This window comes from Crocuta crocuta, unplaced genomic scaffold (assembly GCF_008692635.1).
Source record: "Crocuta crocuta isolate KB4526 unplaced genomic scaffold, BGI_CrCroc_1.0 scaffold445, whole genome shotgun sequence".
Classification (NCBI taxonomy): Eukaryota; Metazoa; Chordata; class Mammalia; order Carnivora; family Hyaenidae; genus Crocuta; species Crocuta crocuta.
The window spans coordinates 1,905,605-1,933,501 of NW_027530847.1; the positions used below are offsets into that span (position 1 = coordinate 1,905,605).

At 56.6% G+C, this 27,897-nt stretch overlaps 4 protein-coding genes across 4 annotated transcripts; 2 read left to right on the forward strand and 2 right to left on the reverse strand.

Annotated features, from left to right (window-relative positions):
• Positions 1-4,549: 4,549 nt before the first annotated feature.
• E2F1 (E2F transcription factor 1) lies at positions 4,550-9,259 on the forward strand. The gene is given in 6 exon segments (XM_077769372.1): positions 4,550-4,570; positions 5,233-5,323; positions 5,697-5,916; positions 6,729-6,881; positions 8,172-8,286; positions 8,382-9,259. Coding segments are annotated over 6 exon segments (1,125 nt in total). The 3' UTR covers positions 8,907-9,259.
• Positions 9,197-27,367, forward strand: NECAB3 (N-terminal EF-hand calcium binding protein 3). Its single transcript, XM_077769373.1, has 15 exons — positions 9,197-9,202; positions 9,411-9,518; positions 11,346-11,477; positions 13,399-13,423; positions 14,949-15,057; positions 16,058-16,083; positions 16,294-16,391; positions 24,101-24,237; positions 24,511-24,629; positions 24,735-24,814; positions 24,923-24,976; positions 25,492-25,604; positions 25,774-25,851; positions 26,353-26,444; positions 26,534-27,367. Exons 1-15 carry the CDS (start codon positions 9,197-9,199, stop codon positions 26,560-26,562), a joined length of 1,206 nt encoding a protein of 401 aa, XP_077625499.1. The 3' UTR covers positions 26,563-27,367.
• ACTL10 (actin like 10) lies at positions 17,506-18,590 on the reverse strand. The gene has a single exon (XM_077769392.1). It carries the CDS (start codon positions 18,521-18,523, stop codon positions 17,609-17,611), a length of 915 nt encoding a protein of 304 aa, XP_077625518.1. The 5' UTR covers positions 18,524-18,590; the 3' UTR covers positions 17,506-17,608.
• On the reverse strand, positions 21,459-22,809 carry CUNH20orf144 (chromosome unknown C20orf144 homolog). Its single transcript, XM_077769365.1, has 2 exons — positions 22,478-22,809; positions 21,459-21,806 (listed from the first exon to the last, which is right to left on the reverse strand). The coding sequence occupies exons 1-2, from the start codon at positions 22,709-22,711 to the stop codon at positions 21,459-21,461; spliced, it is 582 nt and encodes a 193-aa protein (XP_077625491.1). The 5' UTR covers positions 22,712-22,809.
• Positions 27,368-27,897: the final 530 nt, after the last annotated feature.

Below are 27,897 nucleotides of genomic sequence, written 5' to 3' on the forward strand. Positions count from 1 at the left end.
CCCCGGGCTGGGCGGGGCCGGGCCTGGGTTGGGCCTCCGGGCCCCGCCCCGGGGTGCGGGGTGACCTCGGGCCAGTCCCCGTTTGCTTCTGTGCTGTGGGCCTCACCTTCCCGGAGCCGCTCGAGGGTCAGACTCCGTGATAATAATGGCCCACGTGTATTCAGTTGGCGCTGCCTGCATGCCAGGTCCCTGGCCCACTTGGAGCCGGCTAAAACTCAACAGCCATGCTGTGAGCTCAGTGTTAATCACTGTGCCCATCTGAATTGAGGCCCAGAGAGGGGAAGTGACTTGCCCCCGGTCCTACGGCTGCAAGTGGTAGGTCAGGGATTTGAACTGAGGCCTGCTGGCTTCAGACCAGAACTCTTGGCGGGGTAGTGGCACCTGCGCCTTGGGGAAGTGAAGAGGGGCGTTCCTGGAGCTAGACTGTTGAAGAGTCATTGAGGAGACCCTCCTTCCTGCCTAGATGCTCCACTGCCAGGTGCAGGCCTGGGCCTCTGGGCCTCTGGGGACAGGCCTCCTGGCTGGGAGGCCTTCTCTGCAGGGGCGGGGTGGCTGGGCCAGCTGCTGATCCCCTCCTTCTGCCTGTCCTTCCATCTGCCACCCTCCACTCTCACAGGCTCTGGTTGCCATGGAACCTCATTAATCAGACAGGCAGACCCCTAGGCCCCTGGGAAAGTACTGGGTGGGCTGGACCTCAGGGATCTGGAGTGGAAGCCCCCAGTGCCAGGAGAGAGGAAACATCCCAGGGAAATGCTTTGATAAAGTGCTCCCGGAGCAGCAAGAGGCTCAAGACTGGGGTGGGGTGGGGGGCGCAGAAGAGGTGGCTGAATTACCGGGAAGAAGGGAGTAGAGGCCCTGAGCTTGGACCTGTGGGCTTCAGGACTGGGTGTGGAGACCAGTTTGACTGGCAGAGCCTGTGGGTGAAGGTGGGGCTTGGAAGGCAGGCAGGGGCCAGGCCAGCCTGGCAGGATGGGGTCTCAGCAGGGGGCTTGGAGCAAGTGGGAGGGGTGAGGCAGAGCCCAGGGCAAGGAGGTGGAAGCTGTCCAACTGCTTATGGGGGCCTGGGTGGCAGCTGGTCCCTGAGGCATCCCAGCAGGCAAGTCTCCCCTAACTCCCTTGGCCTCTCGCCCAGTTCTGCCTTCCTTCCGGAATCACCAAGATGCTAATAATAATAACAATAGGAGCCACCATTGTTTTGAGACTGTTTTGTGTGCCAGGCTCTGTGCCAAGCACTTCACCCAATTAACTCTCAACAACTATCCCCTTTTACAGATAGAGAAGCTGAGACCTAGAGATGGTAGGTCATTCAGCTAGTGAAGTGGTGGGGCCAGTCCAAACTTCCTGAGCGGTTAACCAATTAACCACTGGAATGCCTTGCCTCCTGGAGATGTTAATAGAGGGCGAAAGAAGTTCACAGACCCTTCTAATGGGTGAAAGGAGGAGGATTCTCCCAAGAGTGGGTCACCTACATCCCAGTGGCCTGTCTCTGCCAGTGCCAGCTTGGGGCCTGGACATGAAAACTGCATTTAACTGACTGACAAGTACTTAGCAGGCCTGGGGCTGTAGAAGCCGAGCTCCAGGCTCAGAGGGACTGCCAGAGACTGGGCTGAGGAAGTGGACTCCACCCCACCCCCAGTGGTGTCAGGGGCAGCCTCTGCGAGCCTGAGCATTCCATTCATTCAGCTGTTGTTGAGTTAATGAATGCCCAAGAGGTACTAGACGCAAGCAACCAAAAACCTCTGCCCTCTACAGTACTTAAGTGCTAATAGCCATTTTCTGTCAGTGGATGGTTGGGGTGAAGGCTGGCACCATCCTGGAGCTAAAGCCCAGAAAAATGGGCCCAGCTTTTGCCCTCCAGTACTGCCCAACTCTTGTACCCCTGGGTAGCCACTGGCCAAATGAGCTGTGGCCTCCGCTGACCCTCTGCCCTGCCATTTGTTTGGGACAGTCTTTGAAACAAGCTACAGGATCAGCTTCTGCAACCGTGAGCATTCCTTGAGCACCTCTAGCATACAAGGGTCTGTGCAATTCAGCCATTCCTCTGGGCGCTTCCTGTCCACCTCTATCCTGTCATCCTGGCTATTAAAAAACAAATTAAATATAATGCACATTGACTGGGGCACCTGGGTGGCTCCATCAGTTGAGCCTCCAACTTGAAATTGATTTCTCCTCAGGTCCTAATCTCTGGGGTGAGATTGAGCCTCACGTCAGGCTCTGCACTGAGCTTGGAGGCTGCTTGGGATTCTCTCCCTCTGATCCCCAGGTGTAACCCCACGCGTGTATGTGCTTGCTCTCTCAAAATAAATTAACATTTTTTTAAAAATACACATTTACTATAGAAAAATAGAGACTAAAAAGTTGAAGGGGGCAGGATGCCAGCCCCATCCATTTTTCCTTCTGATTTTTTTCCTAAGCCTCTTTTTTTTTGAGGTGGTTGTGACAGCTTTCTTTTTCTTAAGTTTTAAAAATTGTAGTTTTCCCTTTATTTCTGTATTCAAACAGTGGATCATCCACACCTTACAGATATGGTAACAGTCTCCCATGATTGTCCCCCACCCACACACCATACAGAGCTGGCTTCTAGAATGGATTCTAAAAAATATTTTGATTTTTAGAAACTGGAGAAAAATGTTTCATGAGCTTTTTAATCCAAAAAGGGATCACATAAATGCATTGCCCTCTAACAATGTTTTTGTTTTTTTTTTTTCCTTTGCCCTTATATCTTCGAGAGGATTCTGTGTCACCTGCTTCAGTCCTTGACAACAGCGTGGTATTCTAGGGGCTGAATGAGCCATAGTTTTTGTGGCTCCCTTTCCATGGATGGGTATTTGAGCCATCCAGATTTTTTTTTTTAACCAGTGTTCTGTGTGTCCTCACCTCTGCCTTTCCAGGCCCCTGTGCTAAGATCTCTAGAGAGCAGTGGTAGACATTGACATCTGCTTGAGGCCTTGCTTTAGTGTGTGGCATTGACCTGTCTTCAGGGTGGGCAGGGGCCTGCACAACAGGGGGAAGATGCAGGGAGGGGTGCCACTATCAGAAGCATGCCAGGTTCAGGCCCACGGGGCTAGGCTGGAGAGGAGGTACATTCTGGTTGGGTTTTGGGGGCCAACTTTTGGACTAGGCTCCAGGGAGGCAGGACTCGTGGTAGATAGGAAGGTGGGCTCAGTGCCGCCTGTTAGGGCTCACATGCTGGCCCCGCCTCTCACCGCCTATGCAACCTTTCCGAGGTGTAGGTTCCTTGGGCAGTGGAGAAGTCATCATGGCACCTGCTGGCAGAGTCTGGGCAGAGGGTTTGATGACCGAATGCAGGTGAAGCAATTATTTAGCTGTACTCAGCACACAAGAGCACTCAGCACATGTGAGTGCTTCTATCCCCGGGACACATGAGGGAACCTGTGAATGCAGTCTGAGGCAGGGTCTGCAGAGGTTCATATAATAAACAGTTGATGCCAGGCACTGCATACAGTGGCTATTTAGGCCCAGTGCCTGCCCCCAAGGGGCACTGCCTTCCGGGTGAAACACATCTGCAGAAATTTGCATTGAGAGATAATGTGGGGAAAGGTCAGGTATGAGGCATTTTAGCAGGAGAAGGGACACAGTCTGTTGCAGGATCAGAAAGACGTAAGTGATGGGTAAGGTGCCTGCCTCCAGAGGTGGAAGGAGTTGGTGTGAAGAGTAGGAGGGAGGGAACCAGTATGGGCTAAGGCTTGGGGGCACAGGTTTGTGACAAAACGTGTCTGCAGAAGTGCACGTGGAGAAGTGACAGAGGAGGACACTAGGGTTGAGAGGGACAGATGGAGGCGGGGACGTGGCTGAGTGGCCCACATGGGAGGAGATAGTGGCTGTGGTGGTAGGCTTTCTTGGCAGTTAGATGTGTGAGGCCATGGCTGCTGAACGTTCTAACTCAGGTTATGTGTGATGGCGGGGCGGGCATGGCTGGTTTGGGTCAGGCTGCACCTGAGAGGCCTGTGAGACTCCCTCCTCCAGTGTGTGTGACCAACTCATGGGGTGTTCTATCACCCCACGGTGATAACAGGGTGGGGATCCTGGCTCAGCCACTTCTGGGCGGTATGACCGGGGGCCTCTCTGAGTAGTTACTTTATCTGTAAAATGGAGCCATTATTGTGCTGCTAGTTTACAGGATGGACCGAACATGCAGAGCATGTGTGAGCACCAGCTGCCTCCATGTTCGAACAAAAACCAGAGAGAGGAGGCGACTTGTCCGAGGGACCTGTATCCTAATGGCCTAGAACAACAAACAACTAATACAGCACTGTATGTCAGTTATGCGAGAAATGAAATTAAAAGCTTAATTAAAAAAAAAAACAATGACAAGCATTTATTATCACATAGTTTTGGTGGGGCAAGAATTCAGAGGAGACTTAGCTCAGTGCCTCTGCCTCAGGGTCTCTTCTGAGGTTGCAGCCAAAGTGTTGGGCCAGGTGGCAGTCATCAGAAGGCATGACGAGGGTTGGAGGAGCTGTGTCTAGGCTCACCTGGGATGCTACTGCAGGAAGTCTCAGTTCCTTGCCCTCTGGGCCTGTGTGGCATGGCCGTGGCACTCCCCAGAGTGAGTGATCCAACACAGAGAACAAGGAGGAAGCCCCAGTGCGTCTCGGACCCAGTCTGAGAAGTGACTTGTCATCATTTCCATCACACTGCTCATTTAGAAGCAAGTTACCAGGTCAGGTCTATATTTAAGGGGAGAAGAATTAGGCCCTAATCTTTTGAAAGGGAGAGTACCAAGAAATTTGCAGGCAGGGGCACGTGGGTGGCTCAGTCGGTTAAGCAACTTGATTTTTGCTCAGGTCATGATCTCACTGTTCGTGGGATTGAGTCCCGCTTTGGGCTGCACGCTGACAGCATGGAACCTGTTTCAGATTCTGTCTTTCTGCCCCTCCCCCACTATGCATCTATGGGTCCTCTCTCTCTCTCTCTCTCTCTCAAAACAAATAAACTTAAAAACAAAAAGAAATTTGCAGACATATTTTTAAACCATCACAGGCCCCCAGGGAGGTAGTGGTGGAGCTAGAACTTGAACTCGGTTCTTTTGCCCTTCGGTTGAGTGATCTGCCCTGTGTAGTAGGATTGTGTCCCCTGGGATCCCTCACACACTAAGTGTCCCGGTAGAGAAAGTGGGGCAGGGGTGGCCCAGGAGCATCAAGCCCTAAGTCAGGTCTCTTGTAGCCTCACTCCTGGGTATTGGGCATCATCCCATTGTTTCTGCCACAGGTAAAGCGGAGGTTGGACCTGGAAACTGACCATCAGTACCTGGCCGAGAGCAGTGGGCCAGCCCGGGGCAGAGGCCGCCACCCAGGAAAAGGTACCCACAGAACTTGGGCTGGGGCAGGCCCCCTGACCAGGCCCAAGTTGGGGGTGTGGACAGACAAATAAGCTTGCAAAGTGAGCTCTGGTCTCTCAGGCATGGACCTGAGCCAGGCCTCTGGAGGCCCCGAGGGGCAGCTGGAGTGGCCGCCTGGCATGGCTTCCCCAGACCCTGGGGGGTGGGGAGTTCCCCAGCCAGGAAAGGAATGCCATGTGGTTGGCAGGCAGCAGCCACAGGGCCTCCCTGTCGGCTTGGCCAAGGGGAAGGAGCCATCTACCCCTCCCACCCCTATCCCTCTGCCCTGCATTGCCAGGAAGGCCTGCCTGGGGGTGGGGTGGTGCTGAGGGAGCCACCTCGCCTGGACCCCCAGGTGTGAAATCCCCAGGGGAGAAGTCACGCTATGAGACCTCGCTGAATCTGACCACCAAACGCTTCCTGGAGCTGCTGAGCCGCTCAGCTGATGGCGTTGTTGATCTGAACTGGGCAGCCGAGGTGCTGAAGGTGCAGAAACGGCGCATCTATGACATCACCAATGTCCTCGAGGGCATCCAGCTCATTGCCAAGAAGTCCAAGAACCACATTCAGTGGCTGTAGGTACCAGCCAAATAGGAGGGCAGGCAGAGGCTGAGGCGCAGGGCTGGACCAGCCTGGAGGAGCTGAGAGCAGAACCCACTGTGGCTGCCTGTGTCCTTGTCATCTAGCTGGGGAAATGGGGGCTTAGCGAGTGGAGGTGGCTTCTCTGAGGAAAGTACACAGATCTCACATATGCAGCTTAATGCGCCTTCATGTATTTCTTCGCCTGGGGAGCCACCCTCCAGATCAAAATAAAGAACACGCCCAGCACCACAGAAAGTTCCCTGTGCCCTTTCCCAGTTGTTGCCCACCCCTGATACCATTAGGTGATCACTCTTCTGCCCTCTGTTGCCATCAATGGGATTGTCTAACACATCTGTTTTATTGTTAATTCTTGTTTTATTTTTCTCCTCTGCTCCCCTTGTCATCCTACTCCTCTGTTATGGACACACCTGCCTTTTCCGTTTTTAGCAGATCATTCCATTCTGCATCATTTTTTTTTCTTTTAACCACATGTCTGAAGTGCTTCCATGTCTGTACATCTGATGCATGCTTATCCTTTTATACAACCTTATAGTATTCCACGGCATGCCTGCACCATCATTTACTTATCCTGCCTCCTGTAAGGGAGATGTTGGTATTTTGAGACCTTCAGGCCCAACTTTAGACCCCTGCCAGTCTGACTTGGAGCCCAGCTTCAGCCCTCTGCTGCTTCCCAGAGAGGGACAAAGGCTCGCTTAGATCTCACAGAACAGGCAGCAGCAGACTGAGTGCTGCGGGTCAGAGCTCCTGGGCCAGGAGCTGCAAGCCCTCTCTTTGCCTCCTGCAGAGGCAGCCATGCGGCAGTGGGGATCGGTGGGCGGCTTGAAGGACTGACCCAGGACCTCCAGCAACTGCAGGAAAGTGAGCGGCAGCTGGACCACCTCATCCATATCTGTACCGCACAACTGCGGCTGCTTTCTGAGGACTCTGACAGCCAGCGATATCCTTGGATCTCTGGGACTGCTGCCATGGAGGACAGGACTGGCGGGTGGGGGTCCCATCCAAGTGGGACTGTGAGGCTACCCTGGGCCATGGATTCAGGAGAGGGCTGTGGCTTTGGATGCACGTTCTGGGCTCAGCATTTACTTGTTATGCTGGACAAGTTACTTAACCTCTCTGAGCCTCAGCTACATCTGGAAAAGGGGAAAGTAATCAATTCCGAAATTGCACAGATTAAAACAAGAAAACCTAGTAGAAGCAATAGCAAACATTGATTTGGTAGTGATTCAGTACGTGGCCGTAACTTCAAATGAACTTTATTTATTCTTGAGAGAGCAAGCAGGGGAGGGGCAGAGAGAGGGAGACACAGAATCTGAAACAGGTTCCAGGCTCTGAGCTGTCAGCACAGAGCTCGACTTGGGGCTTGAACCCATGGACCATGAGATCATGACCTGAGCCAAAGTTGGATGCTTAACCAACTGAGCTACCCAGGTGCCCCGTGGCCATAACTTCAGAGTTAAAGATCTCAGTTCTTGTTTGTCTTCCAAAAATAGTAACTTTTTTTTTAAGACTTTACTTATAAGTAGTCTCTGCACCCAACATGGGGCTTGAACTCAGAACCACAAGACTATGAGTTGCACACTCACTCCACTGACTAAGCCAGCCAGGTGTCCCTAGCAACTTTTTTTTTTTTAATGTCTGTTTATTTTTGAGAGACAGAGAGCATGAGTCAGGAAGGGTCAGAGAGAGAGGGCGACACAGAATCTGAAGCAGCCTCCAGGCTCCGAGCTAGCTGTCAGCACAGAGCCCAACGTGGGGCTCGAACCCATCAACCATGAAATCATGACCTAAGCTGAAGTCAGACGCCCAACCGACTGAGCCACCCAGGCGCCCCCCTAGAAACTATTTTAAAATAAGTTTTTTGTTTTGTTTGTTTTTAGTGAATACTCAGATTATGTTTATAAGTTTTGGAGACAACCACCAACTGACACCAAGATCATGGGTCAGAATAAATTCTCAGCACCAGGCCTGGAGTTGTCTTACATAACTTACATGAAATTATTACAGGCAGTCATCATTAACTTGGGATTAGATGGGTAGAATGGTCTCACTGTACAGACGTGGAAATCGGGGCTCAAGGTGTGACATAGGCCGAAGCACCAACTATGTGCCAGGCCCTGGGGTGGGGGGTGGAGAGGACAGGAGAGACTAGGTAGGTGTGCGTTCTTAGGAATCCTCTGGGTGGGTGGCCCCAGAGGTTAAAGATCACATGGTCCTTGACTCCACCAACCCTGGCCTACGTGACCTGCCAGGACCTTCGTAGCATCGCAGACCCTGCAGAGCAGATGGTCATGGTGATCAAGGCCCCTCCTGAGACCCAACTCCAAGCCATAGATTCCTCAGAGGTGAGACTCAGGACTCCAGACCTGACCAAGACAGGCTGGGGTGGGTCCGGTGGTCAGCCGAGCCTCAATTTATCCTGCCTGCTGCCTCCACCCAGACCTTTCAGATCTCCCTTAAGAGCAAGCAAGGCCCCATTGACGTTTTCCTGTGCCCTGAGGAGACTGCAGGCGGCATCAGCCCTGGGAAGACCTCGTCCCAGGGGACGGCTTCTGGGGAGGAAGACAGGGCAGTTGACCCTGCCACCACAGTGCCACCACCATCATCTCCCTCCTCATCCCCTGCTGCAGACCCCAGCCAGTCNTGGGCAGGCATGACAGCCCCGCTGCCCTCCCTGCGGGCCGTCCCTGGCCTGTGATGCTCCCCCGTCTCCCCAGAACCTCTGCTTTCCCGGATGGGTGGCCTGCGGGCCCCTGTGGACGAGGACCGCCTGTCCCCGCTGGTGGCGGCCGACTCACTCCTGGAGCATGTGCGGGAGGACTTCTCCGGCCTCCTCCCTGAGGAGTTCATCAGCCTGTCCCCTCCCCACGAGGCCCTCGACTACCACTTTGGCCTTGAGGAGGGTGAGGGCATCAAAGACCTCTTCGACTGTGACTTTGGGGACCTTACCCCCTTGGATTTCTGATGGGGCTTAGGGGGGACCAGGGACTCCTGAGATGCCCACCCTGTCTCTGCAGCCCTGGAGCCCCCTGCCCCTGGCCGTCCTCCCAGCCCGATTGGAAATGTTTAATTTATACCCTATCTCCCCTGTCTCCAGAAGCTTCTAGCTCTGGAGTCTGGCTACTGCCAGGAGGCTGAGCAAGCCAGGAAGGGAAGGATTCTGTTTGTGGTGTGTATGTGCATGCACCCAGCACCCAACATGTGTGTACACGGGGTGAGTGGTGTGTGAGCATGTGTGTGTGCATGTACCGGGGAATGAAGGTGAACACATCTGTGCGTGCACTGAAAACACGCCCCAGTGTGTCCACGTGTGTGTGCATGAGTCCATGTGTGCGCGTGGTGGGGGCTCTAACTGCACTTTTGGTCTCCTTGCTCCAGGGGCCCCACGAGGCCCAGGGTGGCCACCTGCCCCCAGAATCCTGTGTGCTGACCAGGCCAGGTGGCGAGGCCTTGGCCTGCTTGTTTGCAGGACAGCGAGAGCACTTCTGTCGTCTTAAAGGTTTTTCTGATCGAAGCTTTAATGGAGCGTTATTTATTTATCAAGGCCTCTTTGGCAAGCCTGGGGCACCAGCGAAGGGTAGGAGGGGTGTGGGACTGATGCCCCAACTCCTTATACCCCTGAGCGAGGGCAGGGGTCCCTAAGCTGTAATTTGCCCCACTCCGAAGGAGCTGAGGCCTGAGCGGTTTATTTATTGGGAAAGTGAGGGAGGGAGACTGACTGACTGACTGACAGCCATGGGTGGATTGAGGGGGTGGTCCCTTCCCAGAGGGTCACTGCAGGACCCCATCTGCCCCCCAGGATGGATGTGAGATGGGAGAGGTGAGTGGGGGACCTTCACTGACAGGGTGGGCAGGAGGGGTGGGTCAAGGGCTTCCCCTAGCCCAGACCACAGGGTTCCCTCCTGTGGCATTTGAAGTGCCCCCTCTACCCCACTTCTTGCTCTGCCCTACCCTCCAATCTGCACTTTGATTTGCCTTTCTAACTGCTCTGTTCCCTCTTGCTTTGGTTTTAATAAATATTTTGATGGTGTTTGGGCTGGGTTTTGGGACTGTGTACAAGGAGCAAATCTGGGGGTGGGAGAGGTCAAGGTTGCTGGGAAAACACCCCTTGTCTACTTCCCCTCTCCCTGCCTCTACTTGGTTTCATTTCCCTTGAACCTCCCAGCCACAAGAAAGGCAGGCTTCATCACCATTTTTGTCCTTACTTAGAAACTGATCCAATGAAGTGGTAAGTGAACTCCCTTCCTTTTCCCAGCCTCAGAGAGGCCACTCTGATTGCTGTGTTCCTTCCAGATGTTTCTGGGCATTTGTAAACATGGAGCAAATAATTAAAACAGGCTGATGATGTGTCAGGTTCTTTCAGGTTCTGGGGACACATTCCCTGCCCTCATGAGGCTCTTGGGGAGAGACTTACACAAATGGGAAAATCAGAGGGCTTCCTGGAAAAGGTGATGGCTTGAGCTGAGAGCTCTAGGATAGTTACCTGAGGAGGAAAACATGAACCCACTTAGCAGACAGGGCATTGTGGTCAAAGGCCCCAGGGCAGGAGGGGGGGGGGAGGTGGCACAGAGGACCTCAGAGAAACCAGTGTGGAGTCCTGAGGGGAGGGCTAGAGTGGGAAGTTCAGTGTTGGGGTTTATTCAGGGGACAGGGACTCACTGATGAGTCTGAGATAGCAGTGACATACCCTGTTTTATATTTTAAAACTCCCTTTGGCTGTTATGTGGAGGATGAATTGAAGAGGGGCCAGAATGGCAGAGGGGAGGGTAAAAAGGACTGAGTTGAGTTTGAAAGGGGAGGGGAGGGTGATTGGGAGGCCATACACACAGATCTGTTTTGTTTTTTTGTTTTTTTTTTAATATTTTCATTTATTTCTGAGAGAGAGAGAGACAGCGTGAGCAGGAGAGGGTCAGAGAGAGGGGGAGATACAGAATCTGAAGCAGGCTCTAGGCTTTGAGCTAGCTGTCAGCACAGAGCCTGAGTGGGGCCCGATCCCACGAACCATGAGATCATGACCTGAGCTGAAGTCGGACGCTTAACCGACTGAGCCACCCAGGCGCCCCCACACGGATCTGTTTAACCCTTAGGTGAGCTTTATCTGAGCCAGGACCTATGTTAAGCCCTGTATAGTCAGTGAGTCCCCACAACAATCCTAGATGGTATCTACTATTACCCCATTTTGCAGAAAAGGATACAGACGCTCGGCTGAAGTCCCTTGCAGGTCTTCCCCACAAGGTGTCACTCTGTTCTGCAGTTGGCTTTGTTGACCCTACAGTGGTGTGGGACACACGCAGCCCTCCGTTCTGTTGCTGGCTGTGTAGTACTCCCAAGCCGACTGTCACTTGTCATTTACGCAGCCAGTCCCGGCTGACAGTGACCCCTCGGGTGGTTCCTTACTCCACAGTTGCCAACCCTCCGGGAGCCTCTGATAACAGAGCTGCGGAGGCGAAAGGTGTCCTACGTTGTGCAGCTCTTGCCGACCTGGCGGCTGGAGTTTGCCTTTCCATTCGTGAAGGCGAGNACGCTCTTCCAGGACGTGAGTGGGGAGCGGGCAGGGGGCGAAGGCTCTCCAGCCCTGGGGTTGTCAGTCTCACCAGGTCTGTCTGCTCTCTCCCTGTGTCTCGCTGGGCTCTCTGTTTCTCGCTGTCTCTCCTTACCCCCGTCTCTGCGTCTCTCTGTCTCCAGGTCTTTTGGTGCCCTGCTTCTGTCTCTGGGTCTCTGCCTCTCACTATCTCTCTCTGACCCTGCTGTCTCCATTCTCCCTTCTCTTTTTCTCTTTTCCTTTCTGTCCGTTCTGTCTCTCACTCTCCTCATCTCCTGGTTCGGTGTCACTGCCGCTGCTGCCCCCCACTCCCTAGTCCACCCCATTTACGGGTCTGCTGCAGTAGGGGCTGTCAACACTTGATCACAGGAGCAGTCCCCTCTGTGGCAATTTCAGGCTGGGCTGACCCAGTCAAGGGAGCCTGGAAGAATAAACAGCCCCTGGACTCCTGATGCAGTGCTGCTCCCGGAGTCCTGTAGATCTGACCCAGGGGCCCTGGGGTCCCACAGTTGGTCAGGACTGCCCCCAGCGGTCTGTGCCTCCTTCCTATGTGTGGTAGGTGGCCATTTAGCACCCCCAGGGGTACCAACATAGGGCAGCCTTGCCAGGCCTCAGCCACTGCCTTGGGCTTCTTCCTCCCCTTTCACCCTAGTGCCCAGCCCCATCGTGGCCCACTCATGCCCCCCGCTTCCTTCAGAGGTCTCTGCCTGTGGGAAAGACGGACTCCTGTCCCCTCCTGGCTGCCCCCAGTGACTCAGCACCTTGACCACAGTCCTGGATGGAAGGGATCTGTCCATCCCGCTTCCCTGATGGAAAAACCAAGGAGGGAGGAGTTAGGAATATGTCCACAATCACACATGGAGACAGAAGCATGCTTGGGTGTGGCCCCAGGTGCCCTCATTCACAGCATAACACCCCTTCTTGCCATCTCCACCTGCCCCAGCCAGGCCACACTGTGCTGCTGTGTGACTTGAGCCAGTGGCAGACCTTCTCTGAGTCAGGCTTCTGTCTAGGGGTTAGATTCATCCCAACACTTCACTGATCCTGAGAAAACAGCTGGAGAGGGGTGGCATTCAGGACCTGGAATTGATAAGGCTTCTTTGTCCAGACTTTGGCCGGCCCCTCCTTGCCAGATGTGCTGGTCTCCCTTTGCTGGGCTGCTTCGGATGACCTGGAAGTCTCTGGTCCCTGATTACGCCTTGACTCTTTTCCTTTCTATCTGCCACTGTTGCCCTTCATCTCTGCTTCTCTGTAAATACAGTCGGTCTACCCTTGCTTTCTGCCACTCACACTCCCCTGTGCACATGTGTGTGCAGGCATGTGCATGCACACACGAGCCTGTCCAAGGCCTTCATACTGAGTCAGCCTCATAGGAAGCCCCAGCCCTGGAAGGGTTAACCCCAGACACCCACAAAGAACGAACTAGCCACTGCATATTAGGGTCTTAAGCACACAGGGAAAGAGCCTGGAGTGGGCAGAGTCTGGGATGGTCCATGGCCATGATGCAGAGTTAAGGGGTTCAGGTCTGGGACAAGTGCCCAGGAACTTGGCCCATCTCCCCACTGTCCTCAAGCTGGGACTGTGCCGAGGGCTGATACATCAGACAGAACCCAGCGTAGACTCTGGGTGTGGGAGGTGGGGGAGCTGGAAGCTGGTGAGGAGCACCCCCTGTGGGGCCAGGACCCGCAGGAAAACTGAGCAAGCGGTGGGACCTGCTGTGTGATCTTCCTGTGCCCCCCTTGTTGGAAAATCTCCCGCAGGGCTGATCTGGGCAGGGGGTTGGAACCAGGCTGAGCAGGAGGAAAGGCAAGGTTGGGGGAGGCAGGCTGGCCAGCTGGGGCCCTGATGAGCTGGGTGGGGGCCTTCTGCCTCCCAGGTGGCACTCACAGCTCCCGTCTGCCCCTTTGTCCTCCAGGTTTTCCGCAGAGCAGACAAAAATGGTGAGTGTGCCTTCCCTTGGGTCTACAGTGTGGGGAGGGGTGGGGGCCATCAAGGAGGTTCAGGGGAGCATCACGAGTTTGGAGCACAGTCTAGAATAGGGAAAAATCCTGGGGAGACCCAAATCAGGAGAATCAGTCAAGCTGTCCTTCCCAGAGGGAGTGCCATTTGGAGTTCAGCTTGGCACGATGGAGAGTGGAGGGGATGTGGTTTAGCCAGAGGCTGGAAGTGGGGGCATACTCTCGCACAGTGCCCTGGCACAGGTATGGGTAACCCTTCTATATGATTTCATGTTGTCCTCACACACCAGCTAGGTGGGAATTCTTCACCCCATTTTACAGACTAAGGAGCCCAGGCCCAGAGAGGTGAAGCAGTTTGCCTGAAGTCACACAGTCATTGAGTGGTGGGCCTTGAACCCAAGTCTGTGTCATGCTTGGTCCCAAGCTTCCTATGTTAAGGGACTTGGAAACGTGGGGCGATGGAGATGAGGCCTGTGGGGGATTGTGCTCTTCAGTCTTTAGAGGGCTCAGTAACTTTCCATATGACCAACCAGCTGGACCCAGGGAGAGTTTGCCAGGTCTAGGGAGTCCGCTTCCCCTGCCCCGGGTCCTGGGCATGCTCAGACCCTGGTTTGGGAAAACTTTGAAAGCTAATGCAGGAGCCCTCACGGGAGCCCGCAGGCAAGTTGCTGCCCACAGAAGCTTGGAGTAGCCCAGTGTCTCCTGATTGGCCAGGTGAGGGTCTGAGCCGAGGCAGCTGGTCAGCCTTGGGCTTACTTCTGTCTGGGGTCCTAGACCCTTTGGCGTTTCAGCCTCCTGGAGACAGGATCATATCCCAGCCCGTTGATCAGCTGGCACACATGGTCTCATTTGGATTACAGCACTCTGTCTGGGAAGGCTCAGATCCCCACCCCCTCCCCAGCTCTGCTCCCCCAACCCCATCTGCTTAGAGATCTTACAGGCAAATCCCCACTGTCTCTGACCATCCCACTGGTGCTCTTAGACTGTTCCATGGCCCCTGTGGAGAGGAGGTCATTCCCTCCTGATCCTGCCAGCCTGCTCCTTGCAGGGGCTCCGACTCTTAGGAAGATCTCATCTGCCTCCCGGTGGCTTCTCTGTGAAGGGAGTGGATCCAGAGCAGCCCAGAGCCAGGCTTGGCAGGCAGACACTCAGCTCCCAAGTCCTCCGAGTGATGTCTAGGTCCTGCCATGATCTGGCTGTGTCCCAGGCTTTCCATTTGCTTCTTCATTTGGCAAACATTTATTGAGTCCCTATGCAATGCCACGTGTGTGCTGTCTTGTCCTTTGGGTGCCTGCAAAGTGGGCCCTGTTGCCTTAAGTGGGTACCTCTGGAGGCCCTTTTGTCCCCAACAGCCAGGTCCTCCCCACCAAGCTCAGAATTCCATTCCACCTGGCCAAGTAGTCTTCGAGGGTCGAGGGTCGGCGGGGAGGGGTTGGATCTGAATCTGGTGGCAGGGGTGCGGCCAGGGGTCAGGGATACCAGCTCTACTCTCTGCCCCCCACCCCAGATGATGGTAAGCTCTCATTTGAGGAGTTCCAGAATTACTTTGCTGATGGGGTTCTCAGCCCTGCGGAGCTGCGGGAGCTGTTCAGCGGCATTGATGGGCACCCCACTGAGTGAGTACGAGAGCGGGTGGGTGAGCTGGGTGTAGATGTGAAGCTAGGCTGTCCCAGCCCCGCGGTGTCCCCTGCTGCCTTGGTTCCTTATGGAGGATGGGGCGTTGCATAGGGAGAGAGGTGCCAGGGCTTGATGCCAGCTTTACCCGCCCACTCACCCCCCTCCCTGGCTCCAGCCTTGTCCATCACACTCCTTCCAGCTGGGACCCCAAAATAGCCAGGTTTGAGTCACCAGCCGTGGTTCAGCCCACAGGTGTCCCCCCAACCCCCCTCCCCATTCCCGCTTCCTGCAAGGACAAGAGGATGCCTGAAGATAGCTGGGCCTCGCCTGCTTCCACCCGTGGATGCAGGTGCATGAACACGCACGTACCTCCCCGTGTGCGCTCCCACATCTACTAGACTCAGCAGGAGTCTGCATGCTTCCCTCCCCATGCTTCCTCACATGGGCACATACGCATCCACAGCTGTCCCTGCCTCTCCCCCAACGTCTCCTTAGAATAAATTCCAGACTCTGGGTTGGCGTTTAAGGCTTCCATGCCTTTCCCTACTCTGAGGCTTGGGCTGGACCTTGTATTTGCAGTGTGGCTACCTCCCCACCACCAGACACTCCAATCAAATTCCTTGTCCTTGAAGGCCTAATTTAAGCACCCTCCTTCTGGAAGGCCTCCCTAACCTACCAAGTAATACCCCAGGCCTTCTCTGGACTTCCAGACCTGGTGTTTCCTTCCCGGCTCTGACCACTCCTCCCTGGCCTGTGTCCACATTTCTCTCCGAGGGCCTGAGATCCCCTAGGAGGCCAAGAATGGGTCTGAATTTTGCCCTCAGTGATACCCTTGCTGCCCCCGCTGGCCCACTGAGCAGCTTAAGCTGTGGTGGGGGCAGAAGCAGCCTCCTCATCAGGCTGAGCTGCAGTGGGCAATGGGAGGAACACTGGCTGTAAAGTCTCAGGTCACCAAGCTTAAGTCTGTGGGACTGAAGGGTGCTGTTCTCTTTCCTGCAGCAATTTGGAAACAGAGAAACTGTGTGGTGAGTAGGTCCAGGGGAGCTCTGGTCTGCCACCCCTAGGCAGGTGGGCATGATGTTCCTTCGAGGCTGTTCCTTCTCTGCTAATGGAATGAGATGGGCTCAGGATATGAGGCCTGGTTGGCAGTTGAGGAATCCCAGGTTGGGTAAATGAGACCGTGGAGCAGGAGGAGGGGGTGGTCTGGGACCTTTGAGCCCCTTCTCTGCCCGCAGACTATTTCTCAGAACACCTGGGTGTCTACCAGCCTGTGCTGGCCGCGCTGGAGTCGCTGAACTGTGCAGTGCTCACTGCCATGGACACCACCAAGCTGGTGAGTGGAGGGGTTGATGGTGGAGGACCTGGAGCGAGGGCAGGGGTGTCTGCTATGTTGTGGGAGCCTCTACTGTCATGGCTCAGGGCTGGGGAGCTAGAGGCTTGGGTTCTCTCCCACTTGCTGGCTGTGTACCTTTGTCTTTCTGGGCCTCAGTTTTCTCATCTGTAAACTGGGGATAATAATAGAGCTCACCTCCAGACATTTGATGTGACAATTAAATGAGAACAAAGGCAGGCATTTTTGTCTTCCTTGTTCTCTATTCCCAGCACCCAGAGCTGTGCCTGGCACACAGCAGCCACTTGGTACCTGGAGCTCCTGCTGCTGCTGTTTTTACTATTGGCCAGACCTAACTGTTGAGTATCAAGCCCAGGACCCCGCAGGGAGGGGCTAGGGGTGGGACATGCTCACACGCGGCCACAGGCCCATGCTGGTGTGTGGAACCTGGAGGGGCAGGGCCTGGCCTACGCGCATGTGTAAGTAAGGCAGGCATGTGTGCACCCAAGAGTTTGTATGCATGTGTGGCCACACGCACATACAAGCACAAACAGTGCTTAAAACCCCGGGCTCTAGGCTTTTAGATAGTGACTTCAGAAACACAAGCCACCCCTCCCTTTGTGTGTTCCTTTTAAGACATGTCTCCACCTCCCTTTGTCCCATAGCTTTTAATAAGGAGGCAAGGCGGGAACTGTGAGGAGGCCCAGGATTGTGCCTGACCCCACAAAGGGGAACTGAGGCCCTCGGTGAGTCAATGATCAGCCAAGGACAGGACTTCCTTTTCTGGTTGTTTCCCCATGGGCTTTAGTAGGTTTTCACCCCTTGAAGCTTGACACAGGATGGGAATCCAAATAGTACATGATGAGCGGTTGATGTGTTGTGATAATTTTCGTATCTGTGGCCTGGACACAAGTGGGGGTGTTGTCTCCCTTGTTGCCATGGAAACAGGGCCCTGGAGGTAGGCACCTGGACTGGTATTCTCTGAACTGGCACTGGTTAGGGTAGATCCAAACTGTAGGTCAAAGGGAGGGTCCTTGGGGTCTCGAGCACCTCCTCCTGGCTCAGTCAGGGGTGGGAGCGACCCATCGGCACATGATGACTCTGCCAGCTCCAATCACTTGAGACTTTTATTTGGCACTCAATTCCTGATAGAGCTATAGCTCAGCCTACCGAGCCTCTGCAGCCCCTCACGTGGCACCTCCCCTCCAGCCCAGCATGATTCAGTTGAACGCTTCGTGCACCAGCCTGGAGCCCCACTCCTGATACATGGGCCGGGTTATCCAGCGCTGTTGGAAGGAGCGCAAGGAGGCCACCATGGAGCCGCCTGTCCACACTGCTGTGCCACGCCCAGGGCTGGCAACCAGGTGAGGCCGAAGTGCCCCAAAGCCGTGCCTCTGGCACTGTGCCTCCAGCTCCATTTCTAGGCGCTCAGTGAAGCCAGGGAAAAGCGTGGAACCACCGGCCAGCACCACAGTGTCAGCCAGCCGTGACCGTAAAGTTGCAGGGACCCTCTGCAGCGCCTGGAAGGCCAGTACAGGCAGTCCTGGCTCAGCCTGGCCTAGCAGACTCGGCTGGAAGATGGGCTCCGGGCAGCGGAAGCGCTCGCTGCTGAGGCAGATGGAGCACCCAGTGCCTAAGCAGAGACTGACCGGATGGTGGCGGTCAGCGTTCTGAAGGTCACCCTCAAAGTCCAGCGACACATAGCAGCAGTGCTTCTTGAGCTGTGTGATGGCCTTGCGGGGCAAGGCCCGCAGCGATAGATCGGGGCACGCTGCCACCAGCAAGTCCCTCAGGTAGCGCGACAGCGTGCTGCCTGCCACGTCCAGCCGGAAGGTGGCCTGGTGCCACGAGTGGCCCGCATAGACAGGCGTGGCGTGGCACACGCCCGCACCTGCCTCCACGGCCAGCCCGCTGAACGCGCCCGTGGAGCAGAGCGCCAGCAACGCCGTGCTGGCCATGTGGCACGCAGGCACTGCCAGGGCCTCGAAGAGCAGCTCGGCCACCTTCTCGCGGCTCGCGGGCGGTGCCGACGGCGAGTCACTCACTAGCACGGGCCACTGCTCCGGGCACACCCGCAGGCCGCCCACCAGCAGGCGCTCCCACAGCCCCTCCAGCGCCTCCCAGTCCACCACCATGCCGTGCTTGATGGGATGCGCCCGCACCACGCGGCCCGCCACCTCGTCGCCGGGTGCGCCGGGCAGCACCGGCCGGTCCCAGGCGGGCACCAGGCTGGAGCTCTTCAGCACCAGGCGGGGCTGGCGCTCGCCCCCGAAACCCGCCTTGATGAAGCCCGAGCCCTCCTCTACCACCACCGCCACGCGGCCCAGCGAGGGCGGCCGCCGGAGCCGGCGGCTCCCGGACTCCCCGGACGCCGACCTCCCGGACGCCGACCTCCCAGTCCCCGATCCCGCTGCTTTTCCTGGCTCGACCCCGCCATTTGCCAGAGGCACCCCTCTCGGAGGCTGGGCCCTGCCCCCGGCCTCACTGGAGGCCCACCTTTCAGCTTTTGGCCCTGGCCCCAGGCCTAAATCCCTGCCTTTGGTTACAGAACTAGTGCCCTCAATTCTTGGCTTCAGCCTCTGGTCCCGAGCTCCCACTCTTCCAGCCAGACTGGACGTCTCTTTTTAGCTCTTGGCTCTGCCCACAGGCCTGAGGACCCGCCACTAATTCAAGTGTCAGTCTCCACTCCTGCGGGGTTCAGGCCGTTTTTGGGCCTCTTTGCCCTCCTGTAGCTCAAGGCTCAAGGCTCCACCTTGGACTGGGCCCACCCCTCTGGGGATGCACCTCCACTATGCGGCTCTGCTCCCCCAGTCCTGGCAGAGGTAGACTTTGAGAGGGCCTCGCCCGATCCTTCTAGATGAGAAGCCTCTGGGAGCAGCAGAGCTCTAACAATGATGGCCTTATGGCAACGTCCTCTGGACATATATTCTTTCTTGGGGACCCAGGAGTCCAGTCCGGTCTTTGAGCCCCAGACAGTCTCCTGGCACCTCTCTCTTGGCCTTGACTTAAGGTGGGGGGGGGGGGGGGGGTGGTGAGAGAAGGAAGGAGAAGAACTTGGATCGGACTCATTGTGACCTCAGTCCTCAGTACCTGCTGTATTCCGCAGACCTCTCCCTCCATGAAAACTTGCTGGATTCATCCTCACTCCTGGGACAGGGCCAAGAGAGTGATTTTGGCATCAGGGGACCTGACCTCAGCGGTCCAGCACAACCAGAGCACTCCAGATTATCCGATGTACTCTGGCCAGATGTGCAGCACTTCTCCTCCCTCCCGGCCCCCCTCCCCCAAGGCTGAAGGGAAAGCTCTTAATCACAGATCTGTAGCAGGTGGCCCACATAGGGACCCTACCTTTAGGGGCTTCCATGTATGGACTCCTGTGGACCTGAGTTTGTGACTCCGTTCTGAAGATGACTCACTGTGCCCCCCTGAGCAAGTCCTAATCTCTCTCTGGGCTCAGTTTCTTCCTCCAGAACGTACTAATAATCCTCATCCAGGAAAAAGGGCCCTTCTAGTCTTGGCAGAGGCGAGTCTAGGGTCTCTTTAGGATCATTTTGGTTGCAAGTAGAAGACCTACTCAGGTGAGCTTAAGCTAAAATAGGGATTTGATTACAAGGATCTTGTAAGTGTTATGGATACTGAAGACAAAGATGAAATCAGGTTTCAGGAACAGGCTGGATGCAGGGCCTGGCTGCAGGATGTGTACAGACTCTGCATTGTTTTGTTCTTCTGAAGACTGGCTTAAGCCCTTGCGTGTTCATGTAAAAAACAGTCTCTCACAGCTCCTGAATTACAGTCCCAGGAAAGAGGCTGATAGGACCAGCCTGGGCCAGTCACGTATGGCCAGGATGTGTGGCCACATTGAAGGACATGGTTATCCTGATTGTAACCACATGGATGGTCGGAAAGGGTCTTTTACAAGCATTTGGGGAGATGCTGTGAGTCATGCAACTTCCAGCCTGATGCAGGGGATATGGAAGAGATGTCGATCGTGTTGACACTAACGAAAGTGCATCTGTAGCAGAAGCCGGGCCTGTGTCTTTAATGAGCTGGGACCTTCACCCCCTGCTGCATCTGTCCCCTTTGGGACATTCTGAGGTGGTCACCAGTGGAAGGCTGGCTACAGGCTCGGTAGGGCTGGAGCAGTACTCCGGGCTGGAGCTGGGTTTGGGACCCAGGAAAGTGAGAAGTTAGCTGGGTCTTTCTTACAGATAACATACCAGGCCTCTCCTGGGTGGATTAGGGGCGTGATTAGTCTCCAGCAATATGGTCAGAGCAAGGGTGAGATTACGAGTCACTCAGGAGGCCTAGAGGGAAAGCCCTGAGCCTACACATGCCAGCCGGAAGTTTGGGCGTTTCCCTCGGGGCTTTGGAGAAATCAGTGGGAGCTTATGAGCCGAGCGAACTGTCCTACAGATAGCTAAGTGGTTTGGAAGACATCTCTGGCTGCAGCGTGGGGAACGGGGTGGCACAGGGTAGGGTGAGAGGCAAGCGATGAGGTGACTGGGGAGTTACCAAGCAGAATGGGGTAGGAGTGAGGGGTCAGAAGCCCCCAGACTCCAGCCTCTCCTGGGTGCTCTCACAGGCAGGATGTGAGTCTCAGGCCCCAGCCCTGCTGACCGTGGGACCCTCACAGTTTTTTCCAGGGTGGTGGTGGCTGTTTGCCTGGGACCCTCCCCCTGCCAAAGAAGGACTTGTTGGGGGACTCTTTGGAGATGTTAGGCTTCTGCTGGAAGCAGGTCCCACCTCCTAGCGTGGCCAAACCGGGGTTTGCCCAAACTCATCCACCTTGGGCTTGCAAACCTGGAAGGTCTGACCCGGGCCGGAGTTGGAGGAGGAGGGAAATAGCTTCCCTCCACCGTAGCAGGGAGCCCCTTCCCCACCTGGGGGCAGGGGTTATGACCCTTGGGTCGCAAGGAAGGAGAAGGCACAGTTTTGGCGCCAAGCCATTGCCGTACCTCTGCCCTCAGTACTACCGGTTCATTCTTGCCTTGCTCTGGGCCTCAGTTTCCCCCACCCAGCTCTGCGCTGCCTCGGACAGAGCCAGCAGGAGCCACGGTTGCTATGTGCTCTTTATTGGGCCACGGGCCGGGGGCTCGGCCGGGAGCTCAGGGCCGCGGGCGAGGGCAGCGGCCCCGCTTGCGCCGCTGCTCCTCGGCTGGNCGCGCAGCGCCCCGCCTCCTGCAGCCGCGCGTCCAGCAGCAGCAGCAGGACCAAGATCTTCTTCATCTCACGCGCGCGTGCGCCCTCGCGCCGATCAGCGCAGTCGCCCGCTCCTCGCAGCATGGGCGCCGCCTCCGGGGAGCCCACGGGGGCACCCGTCGCGTCCTCGCCTGGCCGCCCGGGCCGCGCGCCTGGGCCCGCCGCCACCTCGGCTAGCTGCTGTCGCTTGTCCAAGGGGAAAAGCAGCAGGATCTTGGCCTGGGGGTGGGGCAGGAGCGTGAGGGGGAAGAGCTTACCGCGCCTTCTTCCTGAGGATCCCGTCTCCCAAGACTCTGCCCCCTCTACGTTTTCAGGACTCCCGCGTGCTCAGGGACAGGAGTGGGTCTCCCCCTGTCCCGTTGCCCAGGACACCTGCCTTCCCTCTGGAAGCTCTAACCCACCGTAGGCTGACCTCCTGGGACTTGCACCGTCCACGATTATGGGATCTTTGCCTGCCCTCCCAGCCGTAGTGCTGGGACCCTTACCCACCGGACCCCATCCAGGGCCTCTGCCCACTCGAAGATGGGGGAAAGTAGCATGTTTTGAGGCTGGGAGCTGGAAAGGGGGCATAAGGGAGCCCCCTGTGGCACCAACTAGAGCTGATTCCCCATGCCGAGCCCTCATCCGTGCGGAGTTGGGAGAATCCCTTCCTGCCCCACCGTCCTGGGCTCCCAAGTCTCTTAATTTCTCCTGGTTGCTTGAATCCCTGCCCTCCCTTCTGGGCTTTTAGGACCCAACCATACCACGTGGGTTCCTGGAACTGTCATCCTCAGAGGGGTTATCCAAGCCCTTCCAATTATGCCCATAAGGCATAGACTCCCAGCATCCCCTCCTGCCCACCTGTTCAAGTTCCCCTGACTCCCACCTGCCCCTAACACCCTGGCACTCACACTTGGCTTCTTCTGCTTGAGGTGGCTGAAGAACTGCTGTTTCTGCCCAGCCTTGTCCATGTCGGGTGGCCTCTCCTTGCAGGCCCGTTTGGGCACTTTGGTCCTCTTGTGAGAACTGTTGTTTCCCATGGCAGGGCTGGTCACCACTGGGGGCCCCAGCCCCCGCTGCCTCTGCCCTGCCCTCTGGCTGGGGGAGGGGCACACTGCCCTCACTCTATCCTGCGGAGGCCACATTGTGACCTCATGGGTCAACCTCACCAGCTCTAGGCTCTAAGCTCCTCCTCCCAGGACCCACAGGCAAATCTTGGCTCCATTTACTCTGGCTGTGACTTCTGGCCTTGGTTTCTCAGCTGTAAAACTGCGCTAATAATCGCGAATGAGGCAATGCTTGTAAGGTGTTTAGTGGTGAGTAGAGAGGAATTTTTGTGGTCTGGGTTTGAATTGTGACTCTGCCACTAACTAATTGTGTGATCTCGGCCAAGGTAGTCAATTGTTCCAGGCCTCAATCTTCTCATCTACAAATTGGGGTCCATTATGGTTCTTATAAGTTGTTATGAGGATGAAATGAAATTCTGCTTGGAACAGGGCATGGCATAGAGTGGGTGCTTGTGTCAGCGGGGTATTTTGGTTGTAAGCAACAGAGACTGACCATCCTAAGTGCTCAAAATGGAATTTATTGGAAGGCTTTCACGGAGCTCAGAGCGAGGCCAGGAAGTCTGGGGACTAGGCTCGGAGACAGGGCAGAAACCACTGGCCTAAGAGTGAGAGCACCGGCCCCCATTCTGTTCCTGCCTCCCAGCTCATAAGCGTGGCCCAGCAGGGCCCATCTGATGGCTGAGCCAAGGCAGGTCATGGAAGGAGATGAAGCCCCTGACGGATGGTGCCTCCGGGGCCCCCTGTGGAGGGTGGGCAAGCACCAGGACTCCCATCCCGGGCTGTGTCCTAAGTAGGAATGGACTCACTGAAGTTTTTCAACAGCTCGGTGAGATGGCTANACACAAGGAGGTGAAGGTAGTTGGAGAATCTTTGAACATCTCAAATGGGCAGTGTAGGCCTGGCATGTCGGCCTTGTCTCTCTGACCACATTGGGAGGGGCTGAGTGGAGGCTAGTGATGTAGGAGTCAGTGCCGTGTGTGTAAGGACAGTGGCCTGGCTGTCTTGTATCTGCGGCTCCAGTAGAAGGTACCTATCTGTTGCGTGGATGAGTGCTTGAATGAACGCATGATAGATTATGAGTTTGGGGCCACATCACACCATCATTTTGCCTCATGATGCCTCTGGATGCCCTGTGACCTGTCCTTCCTCCCACCAGCCTGGCTGTGCCTGGGGCTACACTGGCTGAAGGTAGTGGCCCCACACGGAAGGGGCCTTAGGGCCCAGAAAATGGCAGATGCCTCCCTGTAAGGAGGCCTGACGTGTCCCAGGAAGGGAGGCCAGGCGCAGACGAGGAGGGTCCAGGCCCTGCTCCCAGTCCCCGGACTGTCCTCTGGTTGCACGCTCTCTGCTCTTGATGCTGTACTGGTGCTTGGGTGGGCAGGGCTGGGGGAGCAGGGCGCTGGCTCCCCATTCAGAAATGCATGCTTGGGGCCAGGATATGTTGAGCATGCCCCCCTCTGCCCCCAGGAATATGAGCGGGCCTCCAAGGTGGACCAGTTTGTGACCCGCTTCCTACTGCGGGAGACCGTGAGCCAGCTCCAAGCCCTGCAGAGTTCGCTGGAAGGAGCGTCGGATACCCTGGAGGTCCAGGCCCGTGGCCCACGGTATGGGAGGTGCCCTGCTGGTCACTGTCTCCACATTCCAGGGCCCTCGGCTTCCATCACATTCCGCAGCTGCAGCATCCCCGAGCCCATTATTCTTGTTCTTGGGCAGGGAGGCCAAGAAGGGGTGAAGGGGGTGGGGGTGGCTGGCTTCGAGGCTGGGCCTCAGTGTCCTGGGAAGCCTGTCGTGCTCCACCCAGGCCCAGCCCTGTGCTGGGGCCCCAGCCCTTGGCCTGTGGGTCTGGGAGCAGTGCGCTGACCCTCCACTTCTCTTAGGTCAGACGAAGACAGTGTGGAGGTACAGAGCAGGCCCCATGGCTGCCGGCGGGCAGGGCGCAGGGCCCCGCGGAGCGTCAGTCGGTCGCCCACCTGGTCTCCTGGCTCCTCAGACACAGGTGCCCCCAGTGCCCGCTCCTCCACTGCCCCTCAGCTCATCCTGAGAAGCCTCCCAACCTGAGGGGGCCCATGCCCGACTCACCCCCATGGGTCTCCCACCCCAGGGCAGAGCTCAGAGGCCGAGATGCAGTGGCGGCTCCAGGTCAACCGTCTCCAGGAGCTCATTGACCAGCTCGAGTGTAAGGTGAGTGGCCAGCTGGCCGGTGCCCCGGGGCGGGGGCGGAGGGTCGTCCTGGAATCCACCTACGCCAGGCACACGCCGGGGGGCTTGCCCACGCTGTGTCCCTTCCAGGCCCCCCGGCTCGAACCCCTGCGTGAAGAGGAGCTGACCAAGGGGCCTGACTCGGTGAGTCCAGGGGAGGCACAGGCAACTGGGCATTGGGCCAAGAGGAGGTGCTCATCAAATGAAGGGTTTAACGGGGCCTGCTGCCTGCTTGGCCTCTGTTATACACATGCCCATTTCCCAGGCTTGGCCCAGCCCTCATCCCCTAAGCCTGGCAGGTGCTGGGTTCTGGCTCTTGCTCTGCGACCCTGTAGAAATCACTGCCCCTCTCTGGGCACGAGTTCACTTCATCTGCATTCCTGAAAGCTGGGTCTGGGCGGTGTGGGCGGAGGCTGGAGGGGGAAGTGGTGGCATCCTGCAGGAGAGAGGGACAGTGGCTGGCTCTAGGAAGTGATCTTGGCTATGAGGGGAGGATGGAGGCAGGGATACTGGGGGCCAGGTTGGGGCAGGAGCTTGACCTCATGGTAGGCGGGACTAGTGCAAGTCAAGAAGGGCAGGGTCCTCCTGAAGGCCACAGCCAGCCCCTCCCCTGTCCCCCCCCCCCTTACCCTGGCTCACCAGGCTGCCTCTCTTGCCAGCACATCCTCGTGGCCCAGAGGCAGGTGCACGTGGCGGAGGCAGCCCTGCAGGACTTCCACCGTGCCCTGTGCTGCTATGTGGACTTTACAGGGGCCCAGAGCCACTGCCTGCAGTGAGTCCCTAGCCGGCTAACGGGCTGGCCAAAGTCGGGGAAGGAGGGCGAGCAGGGCCAAGTGCTGGGGCCGGGTGTCCTGGGCCAGGGCTCCCATTAGATACCCTGGCTGGGTGGGCAGTGGAGGTGGTAGCCTGGGCCTGGCCTGGCCATCTCTCTGGCCCCACAGTGTGTCTGCCCAGAAGATGCTGGACAATGCCTCTTTCACCCTCTATGAGTTCTGGCGGGATGAGGCCTCCTGGAGAAGGTATGAATGGTATCTGAAAGTTCATATTGAGTATGGGCCCTGGAGTGAGTCAGGCCTGGGTTCAAATCAGCCTTTATTATTCACTGGCTGTGTGACCTCAGGAGAGTTACTTACTTATCCCCTCTGAGCCCCAGGGATCTTTCCAAAATGAGAGTCATAATAGGTCTACCCTTTCATGAGCCAAATGAGATGGTGTATAGAAGGCTGAACACAATGGCAGATCCACAATAGATGGCAGGCACTCAGTGTATACACACCGTGCCACAGTCTATGCCAAGCACCCACATATTACTTCCTGTAATCCCTCCAGTGTCCTGGCCCGGTAGGCACTATTGTCCCCATTTCACAGAGAGAAAACCAAGGCTCAGGGCCAATGTGAGGTAGGACTGGGATCTGAATCCAGACAGCAGGACCGGGGTGGGGGTGGGGAGCTCTCAACCATGTGGTCTTGCTCTTCGGGGGACCAGCTCCAGCCTCAGGTGACTCCACGGCCCTCCCCAGGCACCAGCAGTCTGCCTGCAGTAAGGCCTTCCAGCGCGTCCTCATTGACCACCTGCGTGCTCCAGACACCCTCACCACTGTGTTCTTCCCAGGTATGCTGTGGCCCCCGACCCCGCTCTACAGCCCTAGGGAGTGGCAGTGGGCCCCTGATGGCCTCTAACCCTCAACCTCTGACCCCTAGCCTCCTGGTGGATTATGAATAATAACTGAGCCTGACCTGCATAAGCCAAGGCCCTGGGGCCCTACCTGCCTCCTTCTGGAGCTTCTGGACTGGTCAACTCAGCACCAAGACCAAGGACGCTGCCACTCTTAGACCTGGGGGCGGGCTCTCCAAGCCTTCCCCCCAAAACCCAGCTGGTGGAGAGTCTCTCAGCCCAGGGATCAGGGACTGGGCTGCTTGCTTTCTATTTATTTATTAGCGTATTTTATTGTTTGTAGCTTTGGCCTCTGAGGCATTCTGGCCTCTGCCTGGCTCAGGAAGCTTGGATTCTGGTCGCCTCTGTCCCAGGCTTGTGTGACACAGAGGAGGTCGCTTCCCTCTCTGGGTGGGCCTCGGGCTGTCTGGCTGCCTAGTGGGTACCCTGCTTTCTTCCTGCTGTCTTGGGGCCAGGCTTCTGCTCTTCCTCAGCCAGCAGCAGAACCAGGGCTGATGCTCAGGGACACCACCCCCACCCCCCACCACCAAACCTCGACCCCTGAGGCTGGGCCGGATCGATCTCCAGTGTGGGGTAAGGACCTGGGTGTCCCCATCACCCTCCTGGGCTAGCAGGCTTCCAACTCTTCCAGCACCCTTGGCTGCACCAGAGACCTCGGCAGGATCCTGGGTTGGTTTGCATGTCATTTGCATATCATTTGCATGTCCATGCCTACCCACACTCAGGGCACTATGGGAAGTCCCAAGGTGACCTTGCCAAGTAGCAATAATTTGGGCCCAGTGTCACCTACTCCCCCCAGATACCTCCAAACCCAAGCCCAGGACCCCAGCACAGAGGCAATAAAGGCAGTGGTCACCTCTGGTGTTGTGTCCTCTCTCTCCTTCTGCAAGAAGGCCAGGCCCTGGGGTTGGTTTGCATCTCAGACCAGAGATTTAGGGCAGACAACTATCTTTAGGAATCAACCAGTTCTTATCTTGAGCTCCCATGCGAACAGATGATGATGATGATGATGACGACGACGATGGGAATTTAATCACAGCTCACCTCCATTTCCTCAACTTAGGACCCCCTTGTGCTCACAAACCCTGGTCCTCGGGTCTTGCTTGGGAGAGGGAGTAGGCTGGCCTAGGTCCCTGCTTTCAGTCCCCCGTCCCTCCCCCCCCCAAGTCAGCTGGCTGTCCTAGCTTCACCACCACCCTCCTTGCCGACATGATGGGGTCTGAAGTTGGGAGCACAGAACCTTCTTGGGATCCCAGTGTGGTTGCATGCCTGTGAGAAGTTCTGTCCCTGACAGAGCCTTCCTCCCCACAGCCCCTTCCAGATTGGATTTGTCACCACCCGTGTCACCTGACAGAACCAGATGCGGGATGGCCAAGTTGGTCCTTCCAGG

Bases quoted from the DNA above. Each gene is read 5' to 3' on its own strand.
- ACTL10 (XM_077769392.1), bottom strand. From the start codon at position 18,523: ATGGTGGTGGACTGGGAGGCGCTGGAGGGGCTGTGGGAGCGCCTGCTG.